Source organism: Fringilla coelebs (genome assembly GCF_963513975.1).
Source record: "Fringilla coelebs genome assembly, chromosome: 2".
NCBI classification, from domain to species: domain Eukaryota; kingdom Metazoa; phylum Chordata; class Aves; order Passeriformes; family Fringillidae; genus Fringilla; species Fringilla coelebs.
The window spans coordinates 17724345-17750374 of NC_140029.1; the positions used below are offsets into that span (position 1 = coordinate 17724345).

Genomic DNA, 26030 nt, shown 5'->3' on the forward strand with positions numbered 1-26030 from the left:
TTAAAGTGTCAATAATAGAAAGTAATAAAAGCGTGACACATCCTGAGGCGCTCTGAGCTGCTCCTGAGGGAAAGCTGCTTTGGGAGCACGACCCTTTCCCGGGTTCTGTCGGTCACTGTCATACCATTATGGGATCAGCTCGGTCAGGGCACTGATGTTCATTTACTGCTGGGGGCTGGTGATGGGCAGCGACGAGGCTGAGAGCTTTACGTGCTCGAAACATTGTTTTGACAATAAGGAGCTCCGACTTCGGCTGGCAGACACCGCTGTTTCTTCCAGCTAATTAATGTGCTTTCAGCCCACCTCCATTAGAATTTTAAAACCAAACCAATCCACAACAAAACCAAAACCGGCCAACCAACCAAACCCCAAACTGAGCTGTTTCAGCACGCAAAGACTCTGTAGACACACATGTATGATAATTTTAAAACCAAGCAATAATGAAATACAACACTGCTAAATCGCTGTCGGCGGCTGGTCCTGCCAATCTAATTGCAGCTCGCAATCAAGGTGACTTTAGGGGAAAAACTTCCCCTTGCAGGGACAATCCCCTCACAGGGTCGGTCCCCTCAGAAGGACAATTCCCTCACAGGGTCGGTCCCCTCAGAAGGACAATTCCCTCACAGGCTCGGTCCCCTCAAAAGGACAATTCCCTCACAGGGTCGGTCCCCTCGGAAGGACAATTCCCTCACAGGCTCGGTCCCCTCGGAAGGACAATCCCCTCAACAGGCTCGGTCCCCTCAGAAGGACAATCCCCTCGCAGGCTCGGTCCCCTCAGAAGGACAATTCCTTCACAGGCTCGGTCCCTCCAGAAGGACAATCCCCTCACAAACTCGGTCCCCTCACGCAGCCCCACCGCTCCAGCCCGGCGCGCGCCCCCTCAGCCTCCGCCCCCCTCCCTCCCCGCCCCCCGGGCGCGCACGTGCTGGAAGCAAACACTGCGCGGCGCATGCGCGACTCGCCCGCCCCTCCTTTACTCCCCCCACCCCCCCTCCGGCTCGGGGCTGGCGGGGCCGAGGGAGGAGCCTCGGTTTCCGGGCGCCTGATTGACTGATGTCATTTCTCCGGCTCCGTGCCGCGCCCGCCCATTGGCTGCTCGCGGACCGCTATCTGCACCGCGCCGCCTGGTTGGCTGTTGCCGCGCCGGCCGTTGCCTTATCGCAATTCAGGCCACGCGGATTAGGGCATCTAAACCCCGCCTCTTGCTCCAGCCCCTCCTGCCGCCAACACCAGCTCCGCCTTCCCCGCCTTTTCCCGCCTCTCATTCGTCCGGAACCGCTTCGCTCCGCCCTCCCGCCCGAGCGCTGAGCTCTCCGATTGGGTGACGGCCGAGCTCTCCCCGACCCCCCCCGCGCCCCGCGGCCGCTGATAAAGTTTTGTCCTGAGGCGCTCGGGCCACGCCCCCTTCCATCCCGGCCCCGCCCCCCCGCTGTCCCGGCCCCGCCCCTGGCCTGCCCGAGGGGGGCGGCCGTTGAGGCGCGCGCGCGCTCGCGGCGGCGGTACCTCCCGTCCCCTCCCGACCCCTCCCTCAGTCCCGCTCGGCGGCCGCGGCGGCAACATCAGCGGTACAGGTCTGGGCAGAGGTGCCTGATTCTTCTCCGCCTCAGCTCCGCTATCCCCCGGGCACGGTGAGCACAGCCGCGCGGAGCCGGGCTCTCGTCCTGAGCCGCCCGCTCCGCGACGGGGGAGCCGGGGCGGCGCTGGGGCCGGCGGGGAGGCGAGGCGGGATGTTGGGAGGCTGCGTGGGCTGCGGGGCTCTGCCCCCGCCCTGGCACCGCGGAGCCGCTGCGGGCGCGGCCGCCGCTCGTCGCGGCTGGCGCTGGTCACGCTTGTCACCCGGGACCAGGCTGGGCTTTCGCATCGTATTTCATGTCTGTCATAATTGCCTGGGAAACTTCTCCAGCCCGGTACAACTTCGAGCAAAAAGGCAAAAGAAAAAAGCCTGAGCCTTTTCATTTAATGTTACCGCTGATGGAAAACACAGCCCGGCAAGTTCCTCTTAAAATATAATTGCAACATCACTCCTTTAGAGGAAGCGAGACCTGGAACATAGGACCGCAGGGAAGGCACTTAATCTCTCCTTTTGTGTAACGTGGGAAAAGACTGGGCTTTTCTGTGCCGTAGGACTCTCCGCTGGGAGGTTTGATGTCTTTTAAAGTATTCCGAAGCTTTTCAGAAAGATTTTAAGTGCAAATTGCTCCTCTAAGGCTCTAATCCGCTGAATTGGAAATGAGGTTGGGTATTGGAAGAGTCTGCTGTGCTGTTTTTCTGTCATTTTGGGTAGTGAACGCAAATGAAACCATAGGAGTGCTGGATGTGGCTGGTCTGAAATTGGGGTGTATTCACTCCTCAGCCCATGGTTCTGACACCCCTTTCTGAAACTTGTGTGCGCTTTCTTCTGCCTTTGGCTTGACTGACCTTGCTCTGCAGAATCCTTTGTATCATTGCTACTTCCAAATCTTGTGTAACATCTGCCAGTGCTATAGAAATATGTCATGTAGTTATGGTTTTGGATGTCCGACTTGCTTCCTGCTTCGTTTTTCTCAGATCTTTCTGAAACTCGGAGACTGAGATTAATGCTTTTCTTTTTTCCTCTCCTTCCAATTCAACAGATGCAGTTTATGTTGCTTTTTAGTCGCCAGGGGAAACTGAGACTCCAGAAGTGGTATGTCCCATTATCTGACAAAGAAAAGAAGAAAATCACAAGGGAACTTGTTCAGACAGTATTAGCCCGCAAACCGAAAATGTGCAGCTTCCTGGAATGGAGAGACCTGAAGATTGTCTACAAAAGGTGGTTCTGTCTCACTAACCTCGTAATTGCCATACATTACAAACCGTGTATTAAGTAGCAAGAAAATAATGAAGGTTGTTCTTGTTTTGTTGTTTTGGTTTTTTTTTTCCTTCCTTCTGCTGGTTACAGAGAAGACTGACTTTTCCCTTGCATCTAATTTGATAACCAAGCAGGAGTCATTCATGTGTGGAAAATCACTCATGCATTTAGAAATGGACTGAAGAAATGAGCTTTCTTCCTATTTTTATAAGGAGTGGCAGTTCTTCTTGGTAGTCTGTTTAGGTTCACGCAGTATGTACATGCTTCATATTTGTACGCATTTCAGATTTAATAAAAATTTTATAAATATTTACCTCAAGAAGTGGCTTCAAAAATCACCTGAAAATGTAACTTGCTCTTAAAGGCTTCTAGAAATTAGGAAATAGTTTTTCATAGTACTTGGTTTGCGTGGGTTTTTTTGTTTTTTTTTGTTTTTTTTCCCCCCGGTATGTACAAAAAGTGATTTTTCATTGTTGAAAAAATCATGGCTAGCTTTCTTTTCGTGGAAGTACTGTATGATTTTCTTCACAATAATTTCATTTTTCAGTTGTTCCCTAACCTTTGTAGGAGTATTTGGCAGGTATTTTTTAGCTTTGTGCTGGTCTTTAGAATGTATCAGAGTGTAGTGTTGTGACCGCAATTCTTCTCCAGAAATAACAGTAATCCTCCTCCTGATGTGGTATGCTGCATCTCTTCCAGCTAAAGGTGGTGCTACAAAGCCTTGAATTATCTCTCTTCCCTAGTTAGTTGTAAACCTGAGAATGTTTATGCATTCCTGTTTTCTTGTGAAGATGGTAGATAGTTTGTGCCCCACAGTAAATTATGTTGTATCCCTTGTAGATAGGACAGAAAGGACTGGACCAGAAATAAGGAGTTTGTAACTCTTCTCCAAGATAACAAATGGGTAGTATCAAATATGTTTAGATGTTTTAAGTGCTGCTCTCATATTTACCTTGGTTTGTGTAAAGATATGTGTGTGAGTATGCATGTAGTTCTTCAACATGAGGAGGAAAGAGGAGAAACAATGCATGAAGCTATGCTGATAGCATACACAGTTTTTTGTGCTGCTTGGTTTCCTCACAAAACTCCTTGAACATGTATGTAGACAAGCTTGCTCAAACACTTGCTGTGCTTCCTTCCATATTATTGCCTCCAAGTGCCTTTTCAGCTGGGCATTCATGGGACTAAATCAGAAAAATGAGGCATTAGTAGGCCTGCCTGGTTCCTTCCTTACCCAGTCTTGAACAGCAGTAGTTCTGGGGATGCTTCCACACAGCTGCTTTCCCTCCCTGTTTGTTGCTGTTATCAACTACTTGCCATGTCCTTTTGTGTCTGGGGAGCTGGTGGAAATTGGGATAGGACTGTTTGAATTGCTAAACGTTGTGGAGTTCTTGCATCTCAGTGGTGTGTTGTGGGTCCTGTGGTCAAGGAGAACAAAGAAATTTGCTGGGAGACATCTATGTCTGGCTAAAAATGGTCTAAATACTGCAGTCTGTCTGCTGGACTGCTGGTGTGCACAGCTGACTGCAGTAGCTTATTTCACTCTCTGCAGACCAGTCTGGCACAGAGAGCCTATGAAACTGCTGAAGATGAGCTTGTATCAAGCTAATGAACACCTCAACTTTTTTTTTTTGACTGAAATATCACCAGAAGAACTAGGTGTAAAAGTTGATAGTTTAAATGTCTGTATCTGGTAACACTAACAGCTCTTAGGTTTGTGGGACTTGTTCCCATCATTGCATCATAGTTAAAGATGATGAGCACCAGCTAGTATGATTTCTTTGTAAAGGGTGACTTTTTGTAGCTGAGAAGGTGGTGGCTAAAAGCAAAACACACCAGAAGGAGCTCTGTGGCTTGTGAAATTGCAAAAGGTACTTGCAGTTACTCTTGAGCATCTCTAGAGGATTTCTGCTAAGATTTGTCCTTGTCTGATCTGTTGCTGAGAATGATCTGAACCTGCTGGTGCCAATGTTTTACAATATAAGTTCTAAAAGTATGTGCCTATTGCTATTTTGCATCTTAAATTCTTGACATTTAAATGCTTTTTTTGTCTTTAGAGTGTGTTTGTTGTTCACATGTAGGAGAATGGAACCTAGATATTGCAGCTCAAAGAATGATTGGCAGTATCAGAACTGTATTCAAGGGTCTCATCATACCTTTTTGAAGGAATAAAATGAACTTGAATGCAGCAGCTGGCAAGACAGTGGTTTTAGCTTCCTTAAAATTTATTAAGACTGCTGGGCTATTTTGATTAGCCTCCTTAGCTCTGTAACATTTTGTCTTTATAGGACGTTTTCTGAATTTTCAAGGAAATAGATATTAAAATTCATCTAAATGTAGGTAATGTAGCTTTTATTTCCCTCTGGTATCATACATGTACCATTTATAATGGTTGCAACATAGGCTCAGTCATTGCCTTCTAAAGTTTTTTTCCTTCAGCACTACAGAACACAGACAGAAAGGTGCCCAGCTTTTGTCATGGTGCATGAATTGGCTTATATGTATTCTGTAGCTGGTTTGGAAGATAGTTTTTCAGGCTGATAAACACCGGAAGATTAAAAAGAGGATGTGAGCTTCTAACTTCAAGAAGCAGAGGGATTTGAAGTGACTTGCTGGGAAAATAAAAAATTAAATATGGGAAGCCAACCACAATTATGCTTTATGAAAATAGAGAGGGAGTCATCTGCAGACAGCTGATTAGAAACTTAACAAACACAACTGATGTGGTTGCTCTTCACATTTTGTCATTTAAAAAGTAACATAGTGGTTTTGGAGCATATAGGGTAGAAGTTCATGCAGCTTTCCCCCTGTAGCAGAAAAAATGTGTTAAATGTGAAAATTTCTAATTTTTTCTTGGAAGATGTCTTCATTATTTCAGCTTCTGGCAATATGAGTTGTTTTCATTGTGTAGTATATTGCAAAGTCAGAACTCGGAGAAAAACTTTTTTTGTATAAATCTTTCTTAGCATTTGTTTAGCTGCATTCATGGGACATAGTTTAGTTAATTAGTTATTTGATTAAGGGTTGTGGCTTTGCTTTTATGTGTCAGTTTGGAACTGTATTTGGAATAGGATATTATGAAACTACAATAGCTTTTGCTGTTCTTGGTGTGGCAGTTGTCTTTTACTTTTGCACCACACAACCATAATCAGAGGTTATGTTAAAGACTTAAAACAGAGTAAGTTTTAAAACTTTCTTTCTACCCTCCCTTCACTGAAAGAAGCAATGGAAGAACCCATTGTGCAGGTACTGTGTCTCGTAAAGTGTTGTGAACTGAAGGTACAATCATGTGGCCAGTGGGATGTGCCCAGCTTGGCCTGATTGATCCCTGTTTTTCCTTATGTATAACTTAGCGGCCAGTTCTACTTCTTAAAGGTATTGCTGTGATGTAAGTTAGGTAGGTTTGTAAAACTGGCTGAATGCAATAATTTTAGTGAATTAGATACTTGGACTTGATAAATTTAATTAGATCAAGTCTTCTTTGTACAGAGTTTTAGTCTGTGTGGCACAAGGAGGACCTCAGTATCAAGAAGCAACAGCTTTTTTTTAGAGAGTGAACAGAATCAAATTCTTGTTCATTTTGAAGCTGCTGGCGTCTATAGCCTTGCTGAAATAAGAAACTGGAAAAGTGCTTCACTTTGATAGACTGTGTCCTGGAGCCTCAGAAGTTCATTTTTTTTTAAAGAAATGTGTAAAATTGTGGGACAAGAAAAAAAACCATCAAGCACAGCTTGTTAGTTGTCCCAATTTTCATTGGGTTAGCTATCAGCAAACCACAGATTCTTGGGCTCATTAAGCACTTGTCTGCCTCCTCGTTGTCATTTAGAGTTCAGTTCTGTTACCAAGCTTTGCAAGCTTTAAGCTTCCACAATTAGGATCTACATGCAAAGTGACTTAGATGCTGACAGACTTATGGCTTGTTTGCAGGCTTATCTGGTACTGAACTTCCAGGGATGACTTCAAGCAGGTGTTCTCTCATCTAGAAGGAGAACACCTCTGAGCTGGTAGGATTTGTAAGTGGTGCTCTGCCCACAGTGACCTGATCTCTCAGCAGAGTTACTGAACCTGGCTGTGAGAGCAGAAGAGGAGAACTCTGCTGAACATTGCCTGCCTGTTTTGAGGCTTCCCACTGCTGAATTATTGCAACTCTTGACGGGAAGATGCATGGAGTTGTTTCCTATCAAAAAAGAAAAATCTCAAGGCCATCTGTCTGAAGGCAGAAATTTGCATAAGTATTTATACCTCCTGTGTTACCTTTTTGTTGTTTAAATCCTGTATTCCATTTTCAGGTGATTTGGTTCAAACTGTTTTTGGTCTCTCTGGTTTTGCTCTTCCTTCTGATAGGTGGAGGATATTTATCATAAAATATTTTCCTAAATGAGGGTGAGCAGCTGAGCTGAGTCTGATGATTATTTTTGTAATATTTAGTGAGATAAAAAGAGACCAGATCTGCAATAGGAATAAAAAAGGCAGAATGTTTCTTATGGACTACACTTTATTTACTTCTGGGTATGTACTTTTCTATCAGGGTTTCCCTTTTCATTGGGTGCATATGAAAGGTTTCTCTCAGGCTCATTAGGAAGAAGCTGTTTCTGCAGAGCAGAAATCTTTTTGAGCCTGAGTAATCTACTTGTCTTTGTGTGGATACTGTCCATGTAAACTTCTGCACTTGGCAAAACTTCCAGTGGTTTCTGTGGATTATAAGTGAACGCTTTTTTTTTTTTCTGAAGCCCTTCCTGCAGGGGAAAAAATTAAAATAATGCCTCTGAGAATTTGGATCTGAAGCATTCCTTTGTAGTATGCTCATGCCCTTTGGTATGACTTGTTTTTACTCTTCTGCCTTTTGCCATTCAGGCTCATTAAATCTGCATTTGTTTTCTTTTGTTGAGTAGTGATCCATTAGTCGTTGTCCTTGCTACTTAAAAAATGAATACCAGACTATTCTCTGCATATAATAATTGATACCCAGGCCTCCATTTTGTGTTGATACTCACTGAGTAGTTTTTATTTCTTGGTCCTCTTTCTCCAGAACTGCACTTGGCAGGGCTTGAATGTGCAGTCTGCTTGCTAGCTGCCAAATATGGTCTTTTGAAAGTATGTTTCGTGCTCTCTTAAATGAGGACACTGAGAGCAGACCATGTTCTGAGAAAGTATTTTGTGTTGACTCCCTCTCTCCCCTCCTCCCTTCTTTTTCCATAGAATAGTTAGTTCTATGTGTCAAGAGAGACTCCTAAGTACTAGAGAAGGACTGTCCCATGTGGATAAACTTAAAATATTTGAGTCAAATTTGATTTGATAAGGTCTGCTGGTACATAGTTCAACTTGTGTTTAAGCACTATAAGGAAACAGGTGAACTTTGTCATAATCAGTGCTGATCTGCAGGTGATGAAAGGCTTTGTTTAGATGGATTTGGCCTGAATGCTCGTGATTAGGGTAAATATCAAATAATGTCAATGCTCTTTTTTGCTACAATGAAATATGGTAACATGGAGCTTGACTTACAAATTCCTCAGTAGGTTTGAGAGCATGTTTTTTCTTTATAGTATGTCTTTCCAGTAATTTTAAAAATAGTTTAGGCTCCTTATACAGTTTGAATGTTGCAAGCTACTACAATGACTGTAAATGTCCTTGAAAAATTAGTGAGGCATAAACAGAACAATGTAAAATCAAAAGAACTGTGCTCAGATAGGACTTCTGATGAGCTGATGAATCCCCGTGGTGAAGAGATGAAAGAGAGAGGGAATGAAGGTGTCCTTCACTGGAGGTGTCCTCCTCTCTTCCCCCGTCATGTTTTGTGGTAGGATAGGCAATAATATTTTACAGTAGTTTAAAGATTTTGTATAAAACCTTGTATAAAAGCTATTCTGATTAATCTTTCATGTTGAAGCTGTAGCAATTTGATTTGGAGCAGAGTGGGAGAAGGGGGGATGTTTTAAGATCATAAATGGTACTGGACAGGTATCTTGAAGATGAATTTCAGCATAGCTGAAAATACAGAGGGTTTTTTTCAGAACTTCTGACTTCTAAAAAGTCTGACAAGTCCCAGCTGATAAAATATGTTTAATGTTTAAAAGATGGATGGATTTCTCTGTATGGGAAACAACTATGCACCTTAAACTAGGTATTCACATCTGAATGACTTATTTTTCAGTAGGGCTGGCTACACAGGAGTGTTTAATGTGGCCAGTTGTCCCCTCCAAAGAGGCGAACAAAAGCTGTTTCTGATGTAAATTAGCAGTTACAACAGGTGGTACTTGAAATCTGGTTTGTGCCATGTGTGACTGAAAGGCATATGGTTTTGGCATGTTAGAAAAGACTAAATAGGGTTTTCAGCTTTCATTCCTGCTTTGTTTTTTGTTTTGTTTTTTTTTTAATCAGGTTTCTTTAAACATGGCTTGAACAAAAATATAATAGAGCACAGTGGAATTGGGTGGTCTTTTTGTTAAAGGGGAACTTGATCATATCTGAAGTTATGACTTCCCTGTCTTACAAGATGGAAGTGGATTGCTAGAAACTATTGGATGGCCTCTCATCACTCTGATGCTAGGACAGTTAGTAGGGATTACATTGTTGACTTAGTAGTAGTTAAGGTGGATGACATTGGTGTTAGTTTTGGAGTTTTTGAATTTTTAAAATTCTCTATAAAGACAAAACCCTAATTACTAATTCAGTCTATCTTTCTTGAGGAATTTTCTATGGTTTTTATCTCTGTATAGTTTACATGATGAAAGTTTAACATGGGATTAATATTCTGGTGTATGGATGTTACAGAGAGAAGAGAAGGTATGTCATTTCAGAACGCTGCCATGATGCCATAAAATCAAATATATTTAGTTTTCCAACCACCTCTTTGGCTGTTTTAGTTCTGACAGCTAAAGGATGGCAGAGAGTGAAGTCATGCTTGATTCGGAGACATTACTCCCATGTACATGTGTGTGTCTTCTGGTTGTTCAGCCATTCTTTGGTAGGACTTGCTTGACTGTGATTTGCAGTACCAATATGCTGAACTTGAGCATGAAGGACTGCTGAGAATTGATACTCCTCAAGTTCATTCATTTTGCCTGTGTGTGTATGCTAACATCAGGATTATTTTGTTATTACAGATATGCAAGCCTCTATTTCTGCTGTGCTATTGAAGATCAGGACAATGAACTAATAACTCTGGAAATAATTCATCGCTATGTAGAACTTCTTGACAAGTATTTTGGCAGTGTGAGTTAGTTTCTTTATATTTTGTCATTTTGTTTTATGCCCACTGCATTTTTACTAGAACATAACCAACCTAGTAATTGAAAAGGTGTATTTAATACATTTTGCGTGGCTTGCTTGGCCAAACTAAGCTGATGGTTGCCTCTATTAAAATTTAAAAAAATAATTATTGATTTGTAGAAGAACTTTCATTAATCTGGTGTTAATTGCCTGTATTTATTTCATTTCATAGTAGTCTCACTTGGGGTCAGATAAAATCTTACTCTTAGCAGGAAGCTTTTCTTCTCCCTGGCACTGCTCTAGTGTGAGCACCTCTTACATCTGCTCCCAAAGAAGGCAGTTGGTTGTGAAGTGGCAGGAATGGTAAGGAAATATGTGAGAGACATCTACTTACCCAGACAGCAAACACAAACTGCTGCTACATGAACACTCCTAGAAAAACTGGTGCTCATTCTGCCTTCCTTTGTAGTCCTTCTGACTATGAAATGCACAGACTGGACAAGAAATCTGAGATTATTTATTTTCATATCTTTCTGTAAGACTGTTTGAGCTGCCTTTGCATACTGCAGGCAACAAGAAAACTTTTATAGGGAATGTTCTCTTGTGTTTTGAGGAGTTGTGTCTTACAGACTGCTGTGAATGAAGCCTTTTTAACAGTGAAAGCTTTTTTCAGAGGTTGCTGTAGCTGTTTTTAGCTGAAGAAAAGATCTGACTTTTTTTTTTTCCTCCAAGGTGCGATTTTTATTATTGCCCCAGTCCTTACAAGGTTACAGCCTTAGGCTAACGTCTTGATTTGGTGAAGCGGTGAGCAAGTTAAGTTTTGTGAGAGGATATACCTCAAGTGAGAGTATCCTCCCACTTTGCAATAATGCTTGATGTTCTTTTTAGGTCTGTGAACTTGATATCATCTTCAATTTTGAAAAAGCCTATTTCATTTTGGATGAGTTCCTTTTAGGAGGGGAAGTTCAGGAGACATCCAAGAAAAATGTTCTTAAAGCCATCGAACAAGCAGATCTTTTACAGGAGGTAAGCACATCCAACTTCTCTGGCCAAAGTGTCAGCATGGTAGGCTGTGACTCAGAAACCTCCTGTTCCTCTAAGCTTCTAGAAGGTATTTTTTAGCATGCTTAGCATGTATTTTCAGCTAGTTGTCCTAAGTGTGCAATAGGATGATGTTAGCTGCTCTTACCGTTTGGTTTGGCATGTTAATGTTGTAACCTACTGTGACTTCATGTTTTGCTAGTAAATGCAAGTGGCTGTTCTATGTTTATTCCTAGATAATTGTAGATCATGTTAATTTAACTTAGTGTTCTTCATGTGTCTTTCATTCCTTCTTTTTATTTATTAACCATTAATTTTTTTCTCATACCTGATGCATGTTCACTTCTTTACTTTTTCATTGCTGAAATCCAGAAGCTAGACTCTCTTCTTTGAGGCTTGTTCAGGTATAGTTCTAATTAGTTCTTAGACCTGCTTTTCTGCTATAGGCTGCTTACTGTGGAATATTTCCAAGCTGACAAAGCAGTAATAGTAGTGCCATAGAAACATACAGAATAAAGTATAAGAACATTGTTTTTTTCACTTTGAATGCTGTTGTTGTTTGTTATCATTGAAGAATGATGGATTGCATGTCTATTTTTAAAAAAAAAACCATTTGATATGAAGGCGTTCAATGGTTTAGAAAAACTTAATATCATTTCTCCATATTTCTCCATCATATGCTGGTTATTTTGGATTTATCTGATTTTGTCTGTTTTTTTTTTTTTTCTTAAATGTACATGGTTAAGGTCCTTGAATATCTGTCTGAATGGGAATCAAAAATGCTGGTGTGCTGGGGGAATCATCAAGTCTTGTATGCAAGTCAGTGAACATATGTTTTAACAGGGATGGTTCACCTTGAAAAAATAAAGTGTACTGAGGTTTACTGCCTAGATGCTATATAGATCCAAGTTGCTCTATTTCCCCCTGTGTGAACCTTCAATTTGTTATTTTCTCCTATGAATTAATTGCTTAATTCTCTTACATGCCCTTTGTGTTCCACTGGTAGTCTTTTGTTCGACATAGTATTAGTAGGATGGGGAAGCACAGAAACACAAGGTGTTCTTTACCCTGGTAGCTGTTTTTTTTTAATCCCTTCAGAATACATGCAGATCTACTGCACATTAAAGTTCTTGTCATGAACAAGGTCAGCCATTACACACAGATTTGCTAGCCTATTTTTCTAGAAAGGAAATAAATGCACTTATTTACTTGTGTTCTGATTCAATTTAAGTCCTTCTTTACTCTTTGTAGGAATTACCTTAACCAGAAGTCCTGTTGCAGTTTACAAAGAGGGGAGAAAAATAATCTGTTCATTCTCTTAAATCTTTTGCTCTTTATATGAAAACAGGTGTAACATATTAGTTATATATTCCAGCTTGTCTTCTGCAAATACAGATAATTGTACATAAAGTAGAATAACTATATTCTTTCTCATTGTTACTGTTTTTGAACTTTACTTTCACTACGTTTGTGGGGCTGTTCTAAGGAAAAAATATATTTCTAGGAATTCATTACTATTTTTCTTTCCAAGCAACAAACATTCTCTTTTTACAGATAATATAATTTCATATTAATATAATTTCAAGTTAAAAGTCTTAGGCAAAGGGAAGAATCACGTTTTCAATGTGAGACTTTTCCTTAACCCTGGTAGCTTCACTCTGATTACCTTCTTTCCCCATCTTTAGGAGATTTTATTGCCAATGTTTATTAAATAATTCTGATTAACTTGAAATGTAGTTGTTTCTCACAGAACCACTGGAGTCCTACGTTGGGCTTCTGTGTTTTTCATTCTTAATTGTATTGACTGTTGATCAAGTATAAAACTACTCCCTATACCTGTATTTTAGCTTATAGGCCCTGTAAAAGTCTGGGTTTGTATTAAACTGAGCTTCCAATAAATTTGGACTCTTTTCTATGGAAATTTGGTTTTGTATCCACTGCTGCTATGTAAATGCTGGGTTGGATGAAGAGAGTTGTTAAGTTTGTCACATGTGAAGAATTTTTAGTATTTTGAGTTAATATGTGCTTCCCAGAATACTTCAGAACTAGCAGACTGAAACATGGTGTGATTCCAAATGCAAAACATATTTCTGACAGGTTTGTTTTTGACCATTCAGATTTTAATTATATGCAGCAAAGTAATTTTTATTTGGCCCTGAATACTCATATTGCCAAATATATATATGTACCTATGTAAACACATGCATATATATAGTTGAATAAACAATATTATTAATTGAATACACAACATTATTAATTAATAATCCTACAGGCATTGGTGTCTGAAGTACCTGAAAGATGAAGAGCCGTACAGAATACTTATACAAAAGAAAATCATTACTGATCCATTAAGTGACTGTTTGTGTAATGTTAAGAGGAAATACACTAGGGCACAAATTGTTGAGTAGTGAATTAGTCCTTAATGGCCTTGCCTACTTGTATTTTCTGTTGAAGTTTTCCAGGATGTGCTTCTGTGTCTGAGCACCTACTTCAGTTTGTCATAAAGTTCTTGGCGCTGTGAGGTCCCTTCACTAACTGCTACAGTTCGTGTGATGGAAACACACCAATTTGTTTAACCCCTCTCACCTTCACATTTTTGTTAGTTCTTCAGGAATGTACTTAGTTCAAGTATTCATTCCCTACCCCCTCCCCCATATTTATTACCACCTGATAACTTATCAGCAGTCAGTCATCAATACTGGCTGTGGTATCCAGATAAAGGGTAGTAAAAGGTAATTAACTCCAGTGCTTCCTTGTCTTCTCTTGGAGAAATGCTTCTGTTCAAAAGAATGCTGATGATTTTATATCTTGTTTGCTGGAGAGATTTTAATACTTAACTAGTGATTACAAAGGCATGCACTGCTGAAAAGGTGGTTTTTGTTTGTGTGAACAACTCAATTATACTGAAAGAAATTGGTAGATGCAGTGTGTTGTTGCATGAATTAAATATATACATGTGATGTGTGGAACAGCTAAAAGATAAGCCTGTGCATCATTTTGTGGCACTTGAGTTAAGCATGAAACTACCAATGATAGGTGCTCTATACAAAAGAGAGGATTTGATTTATTTCTCTCAAAAGTCTGATTGCTCTGGATTTTTTTTTTTTTTTGATGGCTTGACTAATTCAGTGTGGTGCTTGGAAGTTTGTGATCATTTCCTGTGCTAAAATGCTGAAATCAAGGAGTTAATAATTATAATATTTAAACCAAGCAGTCATGTCTATATTTTAAAGCAACTCTGTTCAGACTTGCCCCTCTTCATTTGAAGTAGGAAAAATTTCCTAAATATTGGCTATGAATGAAAATGGTTTTTGTTGATTACCCTAGGTAAATTTTAGAAAAGTATTTTGGAAATTATCCCCATTTTGTTCACCACTGTTTTCTTGTAGGGTTTTTGTGTATTTTTTTAGTATTTGATTGCAGAACATCTAAATACTTAAAAATAAAATTTTTAAGAGGCTTCTAAATAGAAAGGCCAGTGATTCTGTCCACAAATCAGACTTGCTTGTTTGTGTCACTACTTCAGTTATGATCAAAAACTTAAAAACTATGAATGGGTTTTTTTCTTAGGCTCTTGCAGTTTGGCCTCAGGCAGTATTTACTAGTTCTTCCACATGAAGAATAAGAGATAAGAATTAACCTTATTTTCTTTACTGTTTCAAACCCTTGCCTCATCCTATATCCAGATGGGTGCAGATAGTGTTCATGTTGGCTGACTTGCCTTAAATTTTTAAGGGTTGCTGCATAGATTTAAGCTTTTGGTTTTAGAATGAGCATCTTTGGAAATGAAACTCTGGTGAATTTCCTGCATACTCTATGAGAATTTTCTTATTGGAGATGAAATGTGCTTATTGGAAACCATAGGTTTGAAAGTGTGCATGATAGTAGGTATTAGGTTGTTCTTGAGATGTGCCAAAACTCCTTCATTTTGTCATTAGGACTGGCAAAATTCTTATATTCAGGCCTCCAGTGGGTTGGATTGAGTATAAGGGATTTTGTCTGGTTTAGGAAACAGCCTTTGTGAGCACCTTTTTATTACCATTTGCCTGAGAAACTGACCACAACGAATGCAATTAATTCAATCTTCACTTAATGTTTTTTCTTAAGTATGGACTGTTGAAATAGACTGCCTTCCTCAGTTGGCAGTGGCATTATTTGCCTTGGCTGTACCTGTGTTCCCCTGAATGTGAAACAAGAATGAATAATGGAATCTTTGTTATCATGGAGAGCCAACTGCCTTGACTGCCATCTTCACATGCAACTTTAATCTCAGTTTCAGGTGGTCAGCTTTGTTGATCAGTTGGTCACTGCAATTTTAAGACACATATCATCTTGATTTTAGGCACAGATAAGGATCTGCAATTACATTTTAGAAGATGGATATATATGGGGACCTATGAGAGTTACTGTGAATGAGAAATGATAGATTGTTAGTTCATTATTTAGGGATTAGGAAATAGCTATGATTTTTATGGATTTGGAATCCCTCCCAACTCACAGAAGAACAAGTTGTAGTGTTTTGGTAGCTGATGCTTTTGTAAAATGTGTTTCAGAACTCAGTCTCTGGAGATGTATTTATAGAAGAAGGGGGTTATAGTGCTGTTAGAGTGTTTGACACTCTCCATGACACTCAAAAAAGTCATGGCAATCAGGTGCAGTCCCAGGTGATTGGGAAGAGGGAAGCTTTGTACCCATTTTTTAAAAGTGTAGAAAGGAGGACTCTGGAAACTACCAACCTATGGCATCCTGACTGCTGTCCATACCTGGACAGATCATGGACCAGATCCTCCTAGGAGCTGTTCTAGGGCTCGTGGAAGACAGGGAGGTGATTTAGGACAGTCAGCAGAGCTCCACCAAGGGCAAGTCCTGCCAACCCCTTCTATGGGTTTACCTTCTGTAATGGAGCAACTCTATCAGTGGGCCAGGGGAGAGCTACAGATGCCATTTATCTGGACACAGTTCCCCATACAGTTGCGCTCTCCAAATTCAAGAGGGGTGGATTTCAAGGGACAGTTACACCCAAAGGACAGCAGTCAGTGGCTTGGTGTCCTGATGAATTTCAGTGGTGTTCCTCTGGGGTCAGTAATGGGACCAGTGCTGTGTGATATCTTGGTTAATGACATAGAGGGATTGAGTGCACCCTCAATAAATTTGCAGGTGACACCAAGCTGAGTGGTGCAGTTGACACATGTGAAGGATAGGATGCCATCCAGAGGGACCTGGACAAACCTGGAGAAGTGGGCCCCTAGGAATCTCAGCAAGTTCCACAAGATCACGTACAAGATGGTGCACCTGGGTCAAGGCAATCCCTGGTATCTGTACAGGCTGTTCACAGAGGGTGAACAGGTCAAGAGCAGCTGAGAAGGACTGGGGGTGCTGGTGGATGAGAGGCTGGACGTGACCTGGCAATGAGTGTTTGCAGCTCAGAAAGCCAGTTCTACCCAGGGCTGCATCAGTAGCAGTGTCCCAGCAGGTCGAGGGTGGGGATTCTGCCCTTCTACCCTGCTCTGGTGAGACCCCACCTGGAGAGTGCCATGCAGCTCTTAGGAGCAAACCTCTAAAGACTGTAAATTTAATTGTAGCAGACAGGTCTGTAAGCCATGATATTTCTGTATTTTTACCAGATAATTTTAGACTGTCCTTCTTGCACTGCAGAGTAGGCTTTCCTGTAAGTACTGACCAAATCATATGTTCATGTTTAAAGCAATAGAAAGTATTCCAGAAAATGAACAGTAGAACCTGCATCTCTTTTTCCCAAATAGTAATGGGGGAAGAGGAGATTAACATTTTAAGATTCAAATATCTCATTGAAAAAGTGGCACCGAGTATCCAGGAAGTTAGCATTATCATGCTTTGACCTCTTCCCATGCTCAGTCTGATTTTTTTTTTGTTGTTGTTTCTTTTTTTGAGTGTGTATGCATGTAAGATGTGACTAGTTCTATTACATCGAAGAAATCAAAATTAGAAGATCTTAAGACTCAACAAGTGGAAGAAGGAGTCTTTCATAAAAGTGTTAAGTGTGCATTCATTAAGCTTTGCAAATTGAAACATCGGAAAGTTTCAATTAAAAATAAGACAAATTAGCATAGGCAGTCCTTGCTGTCTCCTAACTATCCAGTACTCTCTCTGATGTGAATCCCATTACTGATCAGTTAGCAAACTGTGAACTTGATGATTTATTGATATAAGCAATATTCTTGTAGCAATGTTGAGGGTATATTAATAATACACTAAACTCTTTGTAGATTATAATTCTAATAAGAAAGTATTTATTCTGTGCAATAAATGGATGGATTCTTTTCCAGAGACATTCTCCTGTCCTCAGTGATAGAAGCACTGTGTCAGGGTGATGCAATGAAAGTTTTAGCACTGCTCCATGTGCCATAGCTATTTTCAGGACTTTAGTCGTGTGCTGCTCATCAATTAGCATAGTAAATTCAGTGAATAATTGCAGGAGGCTGCTTGAGAGTAAGGAGTATCTTATCTTCAAAATCAGGTGCTCTTTCTGAATGCTCACATTAATCTGCATTTTAATAGAACAAGTTCATTGGATGTGGCAGGATGTTGAAAATATCAATGCTAATGTTTGGATCTTGAGATTGTGAGGAGAAAATTCCATTTTTACTCTGTTGTCTGAGATGTATCATGTTGCAGTGCTACTACCCTTTCCTGGAATTTTCACTACCTGTGAGATGGTCTTAGAGTGCCAGAGACTATTAGGTGAAAAGAATATGAATGTCCCCAGGAGGCATCGTGTTGTGTTTGGTTTTAGATTCTCATTTCTTTGTGGTCTTCTCTGTGTGTTGTACAGGTGTTGGGACACATTGCTGGTATGTGTTTTAGGGCTTTTATTTATTTTTCAGGGAGAAGCTATATTTTTTGTTGCCAAGCTGTCTAGCAGCAGTAGTAGTTCTGGTGACGGATATCGAGATACAATAAAAGTGTATATATTAAAATTTATAAAGGCTGAAAATTTGATATTAAAAGGCAAAAAAACCCTCTGAGAAGACCATACAATTCTTTGAGAATTCTAAGTATGTTTGATTAACAGATGCACTGATTAAAGTGAAAATGTTGAACTTTTTGCACTAAGCAATACAACAGGAAAGTGACTACTCAGCAAGTAAAAATGGTGACTTAATAAATATTTTGAATTAAATTGTTAAATTACTTCAAGGATGATAGGTAGAATGAAACAATTAAATGAGTCTTATTATTAATGTTAATAATAATACTGTGTGACAGTTAATCACTGAATGAAATATATGTAAATTTTGTATTCTTTTATGCTCTTAATCTGTTCCAGTAATGAACAACTGCTCTTTAAAAAAGTAAAATCTTTGAATTAATATTCCTTCATGCACAACTGAAGCTTTCTAAAGAACTCTTTACAACATACTCTTTTAAGGTACCAATATCCTGTACCTGGTTAAGAAATGAAAAGTGAACTCTAGAGTTTTATTTAATGCATCTCCTTGAAGTCTTTGAACAGATGTTTTCTTCTGGTGCATTTGTATTTGCTTTCTTAACAGTGGACTTTTAGGAAAATCTATTAAAATTGTATTAATCTAAAGAATAACAGTAGCTGAAACAGATTTAAGTGAAATAACTGAATTTACTTTTGTAAATAGTTTAGAATGTTTTTAAGTCTTATTTTAAATGTAAATATGCTGTACATGATTGGGTGGATGTTGGTTTTTTATTTGCCTTTTTTTTTTTTTCATTTAGTAGTTGATATTACATTTTTCACTGCTGCTTGATTTTGTTTGTAGAGCCAGAATGAAGACTGGGGAGGTTTGTCTGAGGATATCTTATGATTAAGAGCAATCTAAGGCATTAGCCCTTTTGACCCCATCTAAATGATTGGTAACTACCGAGTTTACCATTTTGGTGGCATGGATTAAATGGGTGCTATGCAAAGAGTGCTGCACGTGTAATTAAGTCCTTGCAAGGGTAAACAGAAAATGGGTGATGGGCTTAACTTTCTGCAACACTTGCATGATGGTCTTTGAAGAGTGCTTTGAGTGTTTCCTTTTATTTTCCTTTTATGTACTAACCGCATCAACCTGAAATCTCTGACTTCTACTGGCTTTCTTTGGTGTTGGTAATTACATGGGATAATGCAAGTTAGAGAAATGGATACCAAAGCTAATAACTAAACAGATGTTTGGCTTTGTTTACTTACAATCAGCCTATATAAACATGTATTTATTGGAAAATGAGCTGTTTACATCTGCTATGCAAAGAAAATGGGCCCTAAAAAGACTGGGTGCTGCTGCAATTGACTGTGTATCAAAATGCCGGATGCTGCATGACAGAACAAAGCTTATTTGCATATATAGTGCATTGCAACATATTTTTGTCCAAAGCATAAGTGGAATACATTGTGGCAGTCCTACTAATAAAGGTAAGATTTTAATTTGCATAAAGCAAGTTTAAAACATACATGAAAATGATTTGCTAGAGAAAACTTAATTAGTCTGCTGCTTACTTGATATAATGATAAACAAGTAGTTCAGTAAACAGATTGGCTTTTGTACTGTGGAACTGTAGTAATAGATCTAATTTCATATGCAGCTTTATAAATACCAGGATTTAGTTTCGAGATAAAAGAAAACAATTGTAGTGGGCGAAAGTATTTGTAATATGTTCAAAACCAAATTCAGAGTTGGTGAATGGGTATTTTTACTGTTAAAGAGTTTCCTAGTATATCATAGAGCCATTGAAATGTGTTGGGAAGAGGAGAGCAGCCAATAATCTGCTTGTATATTAGACACAAAGAATTAGGTCAGTCAACAAGTCATTTGTTGAAAACAATTTCTTTATGAGCTTGGACATATTCTAAAACAACTGTAAGAAAAACCTAAGTGCTCAAGCTTGATACTTTCCACATCCCCCCCCCCCCCCCCCCCCAGTTTTATTGCTTTTTTTTGTGCTCTTCATGATAACAAGTTCATGTACAAAGAGTGTTATTCTCATGGTGAGGTTAGAATTGAAACTGTGCCTATGTGCCTGTAAAACTTTCCTTGTGATTAGAACATTAAAAAGCTACCTACACTGTTCAGCACCTGTGCTATGAACAGAGCTTAGGAGTCCTAATCTTTTTTTTGTGTCTCAGATGGCTACAAAGTCCAATTCTGACACATACAAACTCAGGCTTAGATAATTGTGTGACTCCAGTTTACTTGCCAGCAGTACATCCTTGGGTGAATTCTGTGTGTGGGCATAGTTTGGGTTGAAGAAATGTTCTTTGTCCCCATTTAATTGAACACAGTTGTATTTTCTGATGCCCGTGGAATGCTACTTCTTGGCCTGTACTGTTCCTTGGAAGGAGTGAAGGAATGGTTGCTGTGTTCAGACCCTAATTTACAAGGTTGTTCTGGTTCTGCAGAATATGGAGAAATAGAAATGGCATCTACTGGGCTGAGTGGAGAGGGACAGACAGATGATTACACACATCAGAGATGGGGAATAGTTAGCCTGCAGTAAGGAGTTGCAGGTTGTAAATAGGAATGAAGATCATCTGGGTTAGAGAAAGATCTGAGGTAAAGGAGGTTGCCTTAGGGCAAGGGGAGGAGTTTGGCTCAGAGCTTGGGTGTTTGGATTAACCTGATGTTTAACTAATTGGTTATACAACTTTAAATTACTTTAATCCTTGTTACTCTGAGGCATAACCAAGCCTAGAATGAGTAGGACTTTGGGGTTTTTTTGTTGGCTGTTTTAGAGAGATTTTCTTGTAAACTAGGGTGTTGAGTACTACATGTTCCACGTGGCAGTTGTAATAAGCCAGTTGTAATAAGCCACATATTCAGAAGTAGTTGGTTTTGTAGGTAATGTGGTGAAATTTATGGTAAGCCTTGCATAATATTGAAAAACCACGTGAAATCTTGATATGCATTCAAATTGTTCTGTGTAGAAATTCTGCTTTTTACTGAGAGCATTTTACAGTGGTAAAGTCATGGTCTTGAGATGCAGGTTGCTCATCACCCAAACTCATGCTGACAGCAACTCTTGTTGAGGAAGCTGGATCCATTCTTACTGTCACCTTTGTGTTGATCTGCTTGCCCTATGGTTCTGGGGCTCCTAGATTGTTAGCCAAAACTTGAGCTCATGCAGAGGGAGCATGAGGGAAGCATCAGGAGGAAAAAAACAGTGGCATTGAAGAGGGAAGTAAAAAGCAGCTGCTTTTGGCAAGCCAGGACTTTAGCTAAAGTTGATAGTACAGCTTAAATTACATCCTATTTTTTAAAAAAAATCACAATATCCAAGTGCTTTAAAAAGCCAGTGTTCCACACATCTTGTCCTGACTCACTGTCGGCTGTGAGCCCCCAAGTCAGCCTGCATAGGTAGGGCCTAATTTACTTGTCATGTGCTGCACCCCTGCTGTTGGCCTGAGTCATAGGAGTGTAGCGAGGAGCTTCAGCAGCAGTATTGACTTTGGGAGTTTCCAGCTGTCCTTTTTCTCCCTATTTCCTTGTGCCAGAAAAGCTATTTATACAACCATTCTAGAACTGGATTTCAGATCCATTTTAACTGATCCAGTTCAAATTGCTTTTTTTAAAAAACATAACAGTCAGCAGCTTTTCTCCTCTGTGTTTACAACTTGTGCCTGCAAACAGTTGTCCGAACAATTGTAAGAACGCAAAGTGCTGCAGTACCAGGAAGGAAGGGGGATGCTTAAATGCCATTGCCATGGAAGCTGAGTAGTATTGGATGCGACATGGCTTGTTGCAGCAGTATATTCTGGTCAGCTCTTCAAAGATAACAGCCCTGCAGTTTAAGAAATACTTCCTTAAGCGAAGGAGAAATAAGTGATGCAAACCTGTATCTGCAGTGCTGAAAGAAAACATTAATGAATCCTTATGTGCCTAGTTTGACAGTTTGCCAAACGTACAGACACAGATTATCTGTTGGAGAACTCAGTGATTTTTTTAAATAATTGTGGCTCTAACTTCACAATACAAAATGTTCAGCCGTAATATGTGCTTAAAGCATTTGTGTTTTTGTGGTGGCGAGGTGGAGCCCCTGATGGATTCTTAGAAGCATCCTTACTGCTGAAGGCTGGGCTCTCGATTGTTCGTGGCTCGCTGCATAGCAACTGATTGGCACATGTGGAGGAGAGCCTCCCAGAGCGATTATCACCTCTGAGCTGGCAGATCAGAGCAGCAGCTAAGAGGCAGGAAGCACCTACTATTATCCGGTTATAGTGCACAAAGCTTCACCTGATCTTTGTAGTGCTTTGGGGAGAGAGGCAGGCAGGCCACTGCTGTCATACTCTTCTGCTCTGGTCTGTTGAGGTGATGTTTTAGAGCTGAAGTCTGTGCATATGCTTGGATGTTTTGCTGAGTAACATTTGCAGGACAACTTGCTGTTTCATATCCTAGTTGAGAATTCTGTTGACCGGTTTGCATCAATCTTGAAGATTTTTTTGATTTCTCTATATAGAAAGCTGCATACAAGATCTTGACTAGGAGTTGGTATTGATGAAGCATCCTTTTTATTTGCTTGTGGGTTTTTTTGTTTTTTGTTCATCTTTTGTAAGAGCATTATAGTTAATACTTGTCTTTGAAGGTGTTCAAAAGATGTTCATAAGTGTTTCTAGGTTCTCTGAGATAACGCTTGGGTCTTCTTTGAAAGTAAAAATAGAATTTTGTAATAAAAATGCCCTAGTGGGAAATGCCAAGTGTGGAGCAATGGCTAAAGGACAGAGGTCACACAGACATTCTCTTATTAGCTGACCAAAGACTGAGAAAGTACCAAACCCAGCTAATCTGAGTTTCTGCACCTGCAACAACATTGTGTCCTTGAGCACAGCAGTAGTATGATAACAGTAATGAGGATGAGATGTGAGAAGCAGAAATGTAAGCTCTCAAGAATGAGGAAGAGCTGATATTGTAGTATAACCAATAGATTGCTTAGCTTGCAGAATATGCATGAGCTTATTACTTGTTGTGTATAAAAGTCTGGTGCTTATCAATAAATTCGGAGCTTGCTGATTCTTACATTAAGAGTCCCAAGACTTCCCTCACTGCGACAACCAAGGCCAGACTAGATGGGCCCTGAGTAACCTGGCCTATTGGAATGTGTCTGCCTGTGGCACAAGGGTTGGAACTAAATGGTCTAAAATGTCCCTTCCACCCCAAACCCATAGAAGTCTCTGAACAGTTAGCTAACCAAAGATTGGGAAACAGGTACTCTCCTCTTTTGAAATGCTTGAAAAGGCAAGTGAACAGCAGCAATTTCCTAAAGCAGCCGTTCATTAGAAATATTGCCTAATAATGATTCAGAAGTAGAGTGTAAAAGTAATTGCTTTTGAAGCATTGCTAAGGAAGTACTTGTTAAATGTGAATTTCTTCCTACTGCAAAAGCTTCATGTTTCTTAACATAAACCCTCATCCTCTGCTCTTGATTTCCCCGTAGCCTGCTTCTGTAGAATTCTTCCCAAACTTCCATGCACTCCATGGACCCACATCGTGTATGTTGTTCGAGCTAGGGTTTTGTTAGATGCTGAATGAGGAAAAAAGCTAAGTCTTTATCAAACAATGGCAGTTGTAATTTTTGTGTGCAGTTCACAGACTTTGTGCTGGGTTTGATGGGAAAGAAGTTAAAATAATAATATAAGCAAACTTTCCCTGAAAAAGAAGTGTTGATGAAGTCTGTGTCTCTGCCATGAGATGTCATCAGTAAAATGGCAGCCCTGCAACAAGCTGAACTTCAGACAGTTTTGTATAGACATAAAGAATTCTTTTCTTTCTCTTGCCTGAGGAAATAGCGCAGGTTTTTTTGTCCACTGCAGACTTAAAATACCTTAAATTGCAGCAAGTAAATAATTCAAGGTAGATATTAGGCAAATTTTCCAGTGGAGATGATAATGTAGCATTTAAGTAGATTGCCTGAGGTACGATAAAAAGGCATCACTGGATACCTTTAATAGATGAAATATCTCTCAGGAAAGTTACAGGTATACTGTTTGGGGGACTGGATTAAATGAAGTCCCTTCTAATTTTATTTTGGCTATGATTTTTAATTAGTTTGGATCATGACAGAGTTGGCTGAGAAAATGTCAGTTGGGTTGGACTGGCTAAATAGTTCTGTTTGCTCAGATCAACTCTACCATTTTTTTAATTTAAAAAATCTTCAATGACTCAGGCTGACAATTTCAGAGAGTATTATTAGCTTTTTAAAATGAGTTGTCAACACAGATGTCGTTTTGAAGAAGATTAATTCTAGTAACTTTTAAAATACTGCAATTCCACAATGTGCAGCTTGTGTTGTAGAGCTATTACTTTTTTGGCAGTACTAGGATCTAAGACCTTTGTGTTAAAGTCAGAAAAATGGTTTACAGCCAAAGTTTTATGTGATGATTTTTCAGAGGTTGTATTTCATGTTAGTTTGCCCTTATATTGTACTGTAAGGATACCATTGCCTCTTCTCTAGCTTCTAGATCAACGAATTTATAAACTTATTAGATCTAAATTGTTATCTTAAACAACACCTGAGCCTGTGAAGCATGTCCTTAAGGTCTGCACATTCCCACCAAAGGAAAGCAAGGCAGTGTAGATTTTGATTGTGGAATTTGGCAACTGTCCCTTCCCCATATTGTCTTTTCTGATATTCAGACCAGCAGGCCACCTGCTCTGGAGACAGTGTAATGGGGGAGGGACACAAAAAAAGGTCAGTCATAGTTGAAACTTGTGAGGTGCTGTAGTTCTGTGATGGCAAACAATTTGTCAAAACTTCATTTTCCTTTTGGTTGCTTGTCAGGCTGCCCACAGAACTGGGCATTCTTGGTGGGGTGCAGAGGCCTCACTGGAACACCAGTTCTCCTTCTCAATATTGCTGTTATCACTTTTTATCTCCGTTACTGTTGTCTTCCATCTAATCCTTTAGGTTCACTTCTACAAGCTCAGTTTATTGCTAGTGTAGTTGCAGGTGGTGGTTACACATTCTGTAAACTAAAAAGGAGTGAAATAAGCATTTTCTTCATATTGTTGTCTGACAGTGTGTCTTGCTTTATCAGTAAACCATAAGTTTCTGTGAAGATGAGGCACTAATCTCACAACAGTAATGTGAGTCAATCGTCTGATTTTGTGTACCATGATTTTAACATCAAAGACAGCGAATTCCTCAAGGTATCAACCATTGAAAATACAGACAGGGTGGGGAATACCCCAGACTGTGTGGGACTGTGCAAGTTAGGAAAGTACATGAAATGAGCACTTCCGTGGACTTATTTGTTGATGTTTACAGTTATGTAAAATAGGACATGGTCAGTGTTTCCAGGACAAAGAGAGTGCTTAAGAATGTGTACCCACATAATCCTTGAATACAACAGTAGGTTGCAGTCAGCTTCATAAGAAAGAGAATGAGCTGCTCTCATTCTTCTTTCTGTCCAGACAGCTAATGTAAAATTAAGGAGAAATCTGTTAGGAGATTTGACAAGCATTTCAGTGAAGATACCAACTTTGATGGCTCCACATTTCCAATGGTAAACACTGGACCACATGAGTTTTTTTTCAAGGAAGAGGGGAATCATGTGTATGCATTTATAACCCAGATAAAAATTGGGCCTTTTAGATTGTTACATTATGCCTGTTCTTCAGCTGACTTCATGAACAGTCACCAGTGTAAGTAAAGCAGAAGTTTTCCCTAGGGACCTTTCTGGGAATATTTGTCTGTGGGAATTCTAAGGTTAGTACTCTATTCTTTTTAGTCAAAACTCCTACTCCCTAATAACATACACTATTACCATGCAGTGCCTTTTCCAGTTAGGAATATGCCTCAGCATTTTATTTTTAATGTAGACTGATGCTTTCTACTTCAGCCATGCGAGAGGTTTTACGGGTTGAAATTTACATTTGTAATTCTTTATTATATACCAAATTCTTTTCAATCTAATAATCATATAACTTATTTGTAACTGTCACAGATTTATTTAGGTGCTATTATT

At 39.8% G+C, this 26030-nt stretch overlaps 1 protein-coding gene across 4 annotated transcripts in view; it reads left to right on the top strand.

Annotated features, from left to right (window-relative positions):
• Nucleotides 1-1459: 1459 nt before the first annotated feature.
• Nucleotides 1460-26030, top strand: part of AP1S2 (adaptor related protein complex 1 subunit sigma 2) — a 31346-nt gene continuing 6775 nt past the window's right edge. For 3 of the 4 annotated variants that reach the window (XM_084225942.1, XM_084225943.1, XM_084225944.1), the window contains exons 1-5: nt 1460-1628; nt 2613-2791; nt 9934-10042; nt 10928-11065; nt 18853-18946. In XM_084225942.1, the coding sequence (XP_084082068.1) occupies nt 2613-2791; nt 9934-10042; nt 10928-11065; nt 18853-18897 (471 nt within the window). In that variant the 5' untranslated portion in view covers nt 1460-1628 and the 3' untranslated portion in view covers nt 18898-18946. The remainder of the gene's footprint in view (nt 1629-2612; nt 2792-9933; nt 10043-10927; nt 11066-18852; nt 18947-26030) is intronic. The other variant, XM_084225941.1, reaches the window with a different exon arrangement.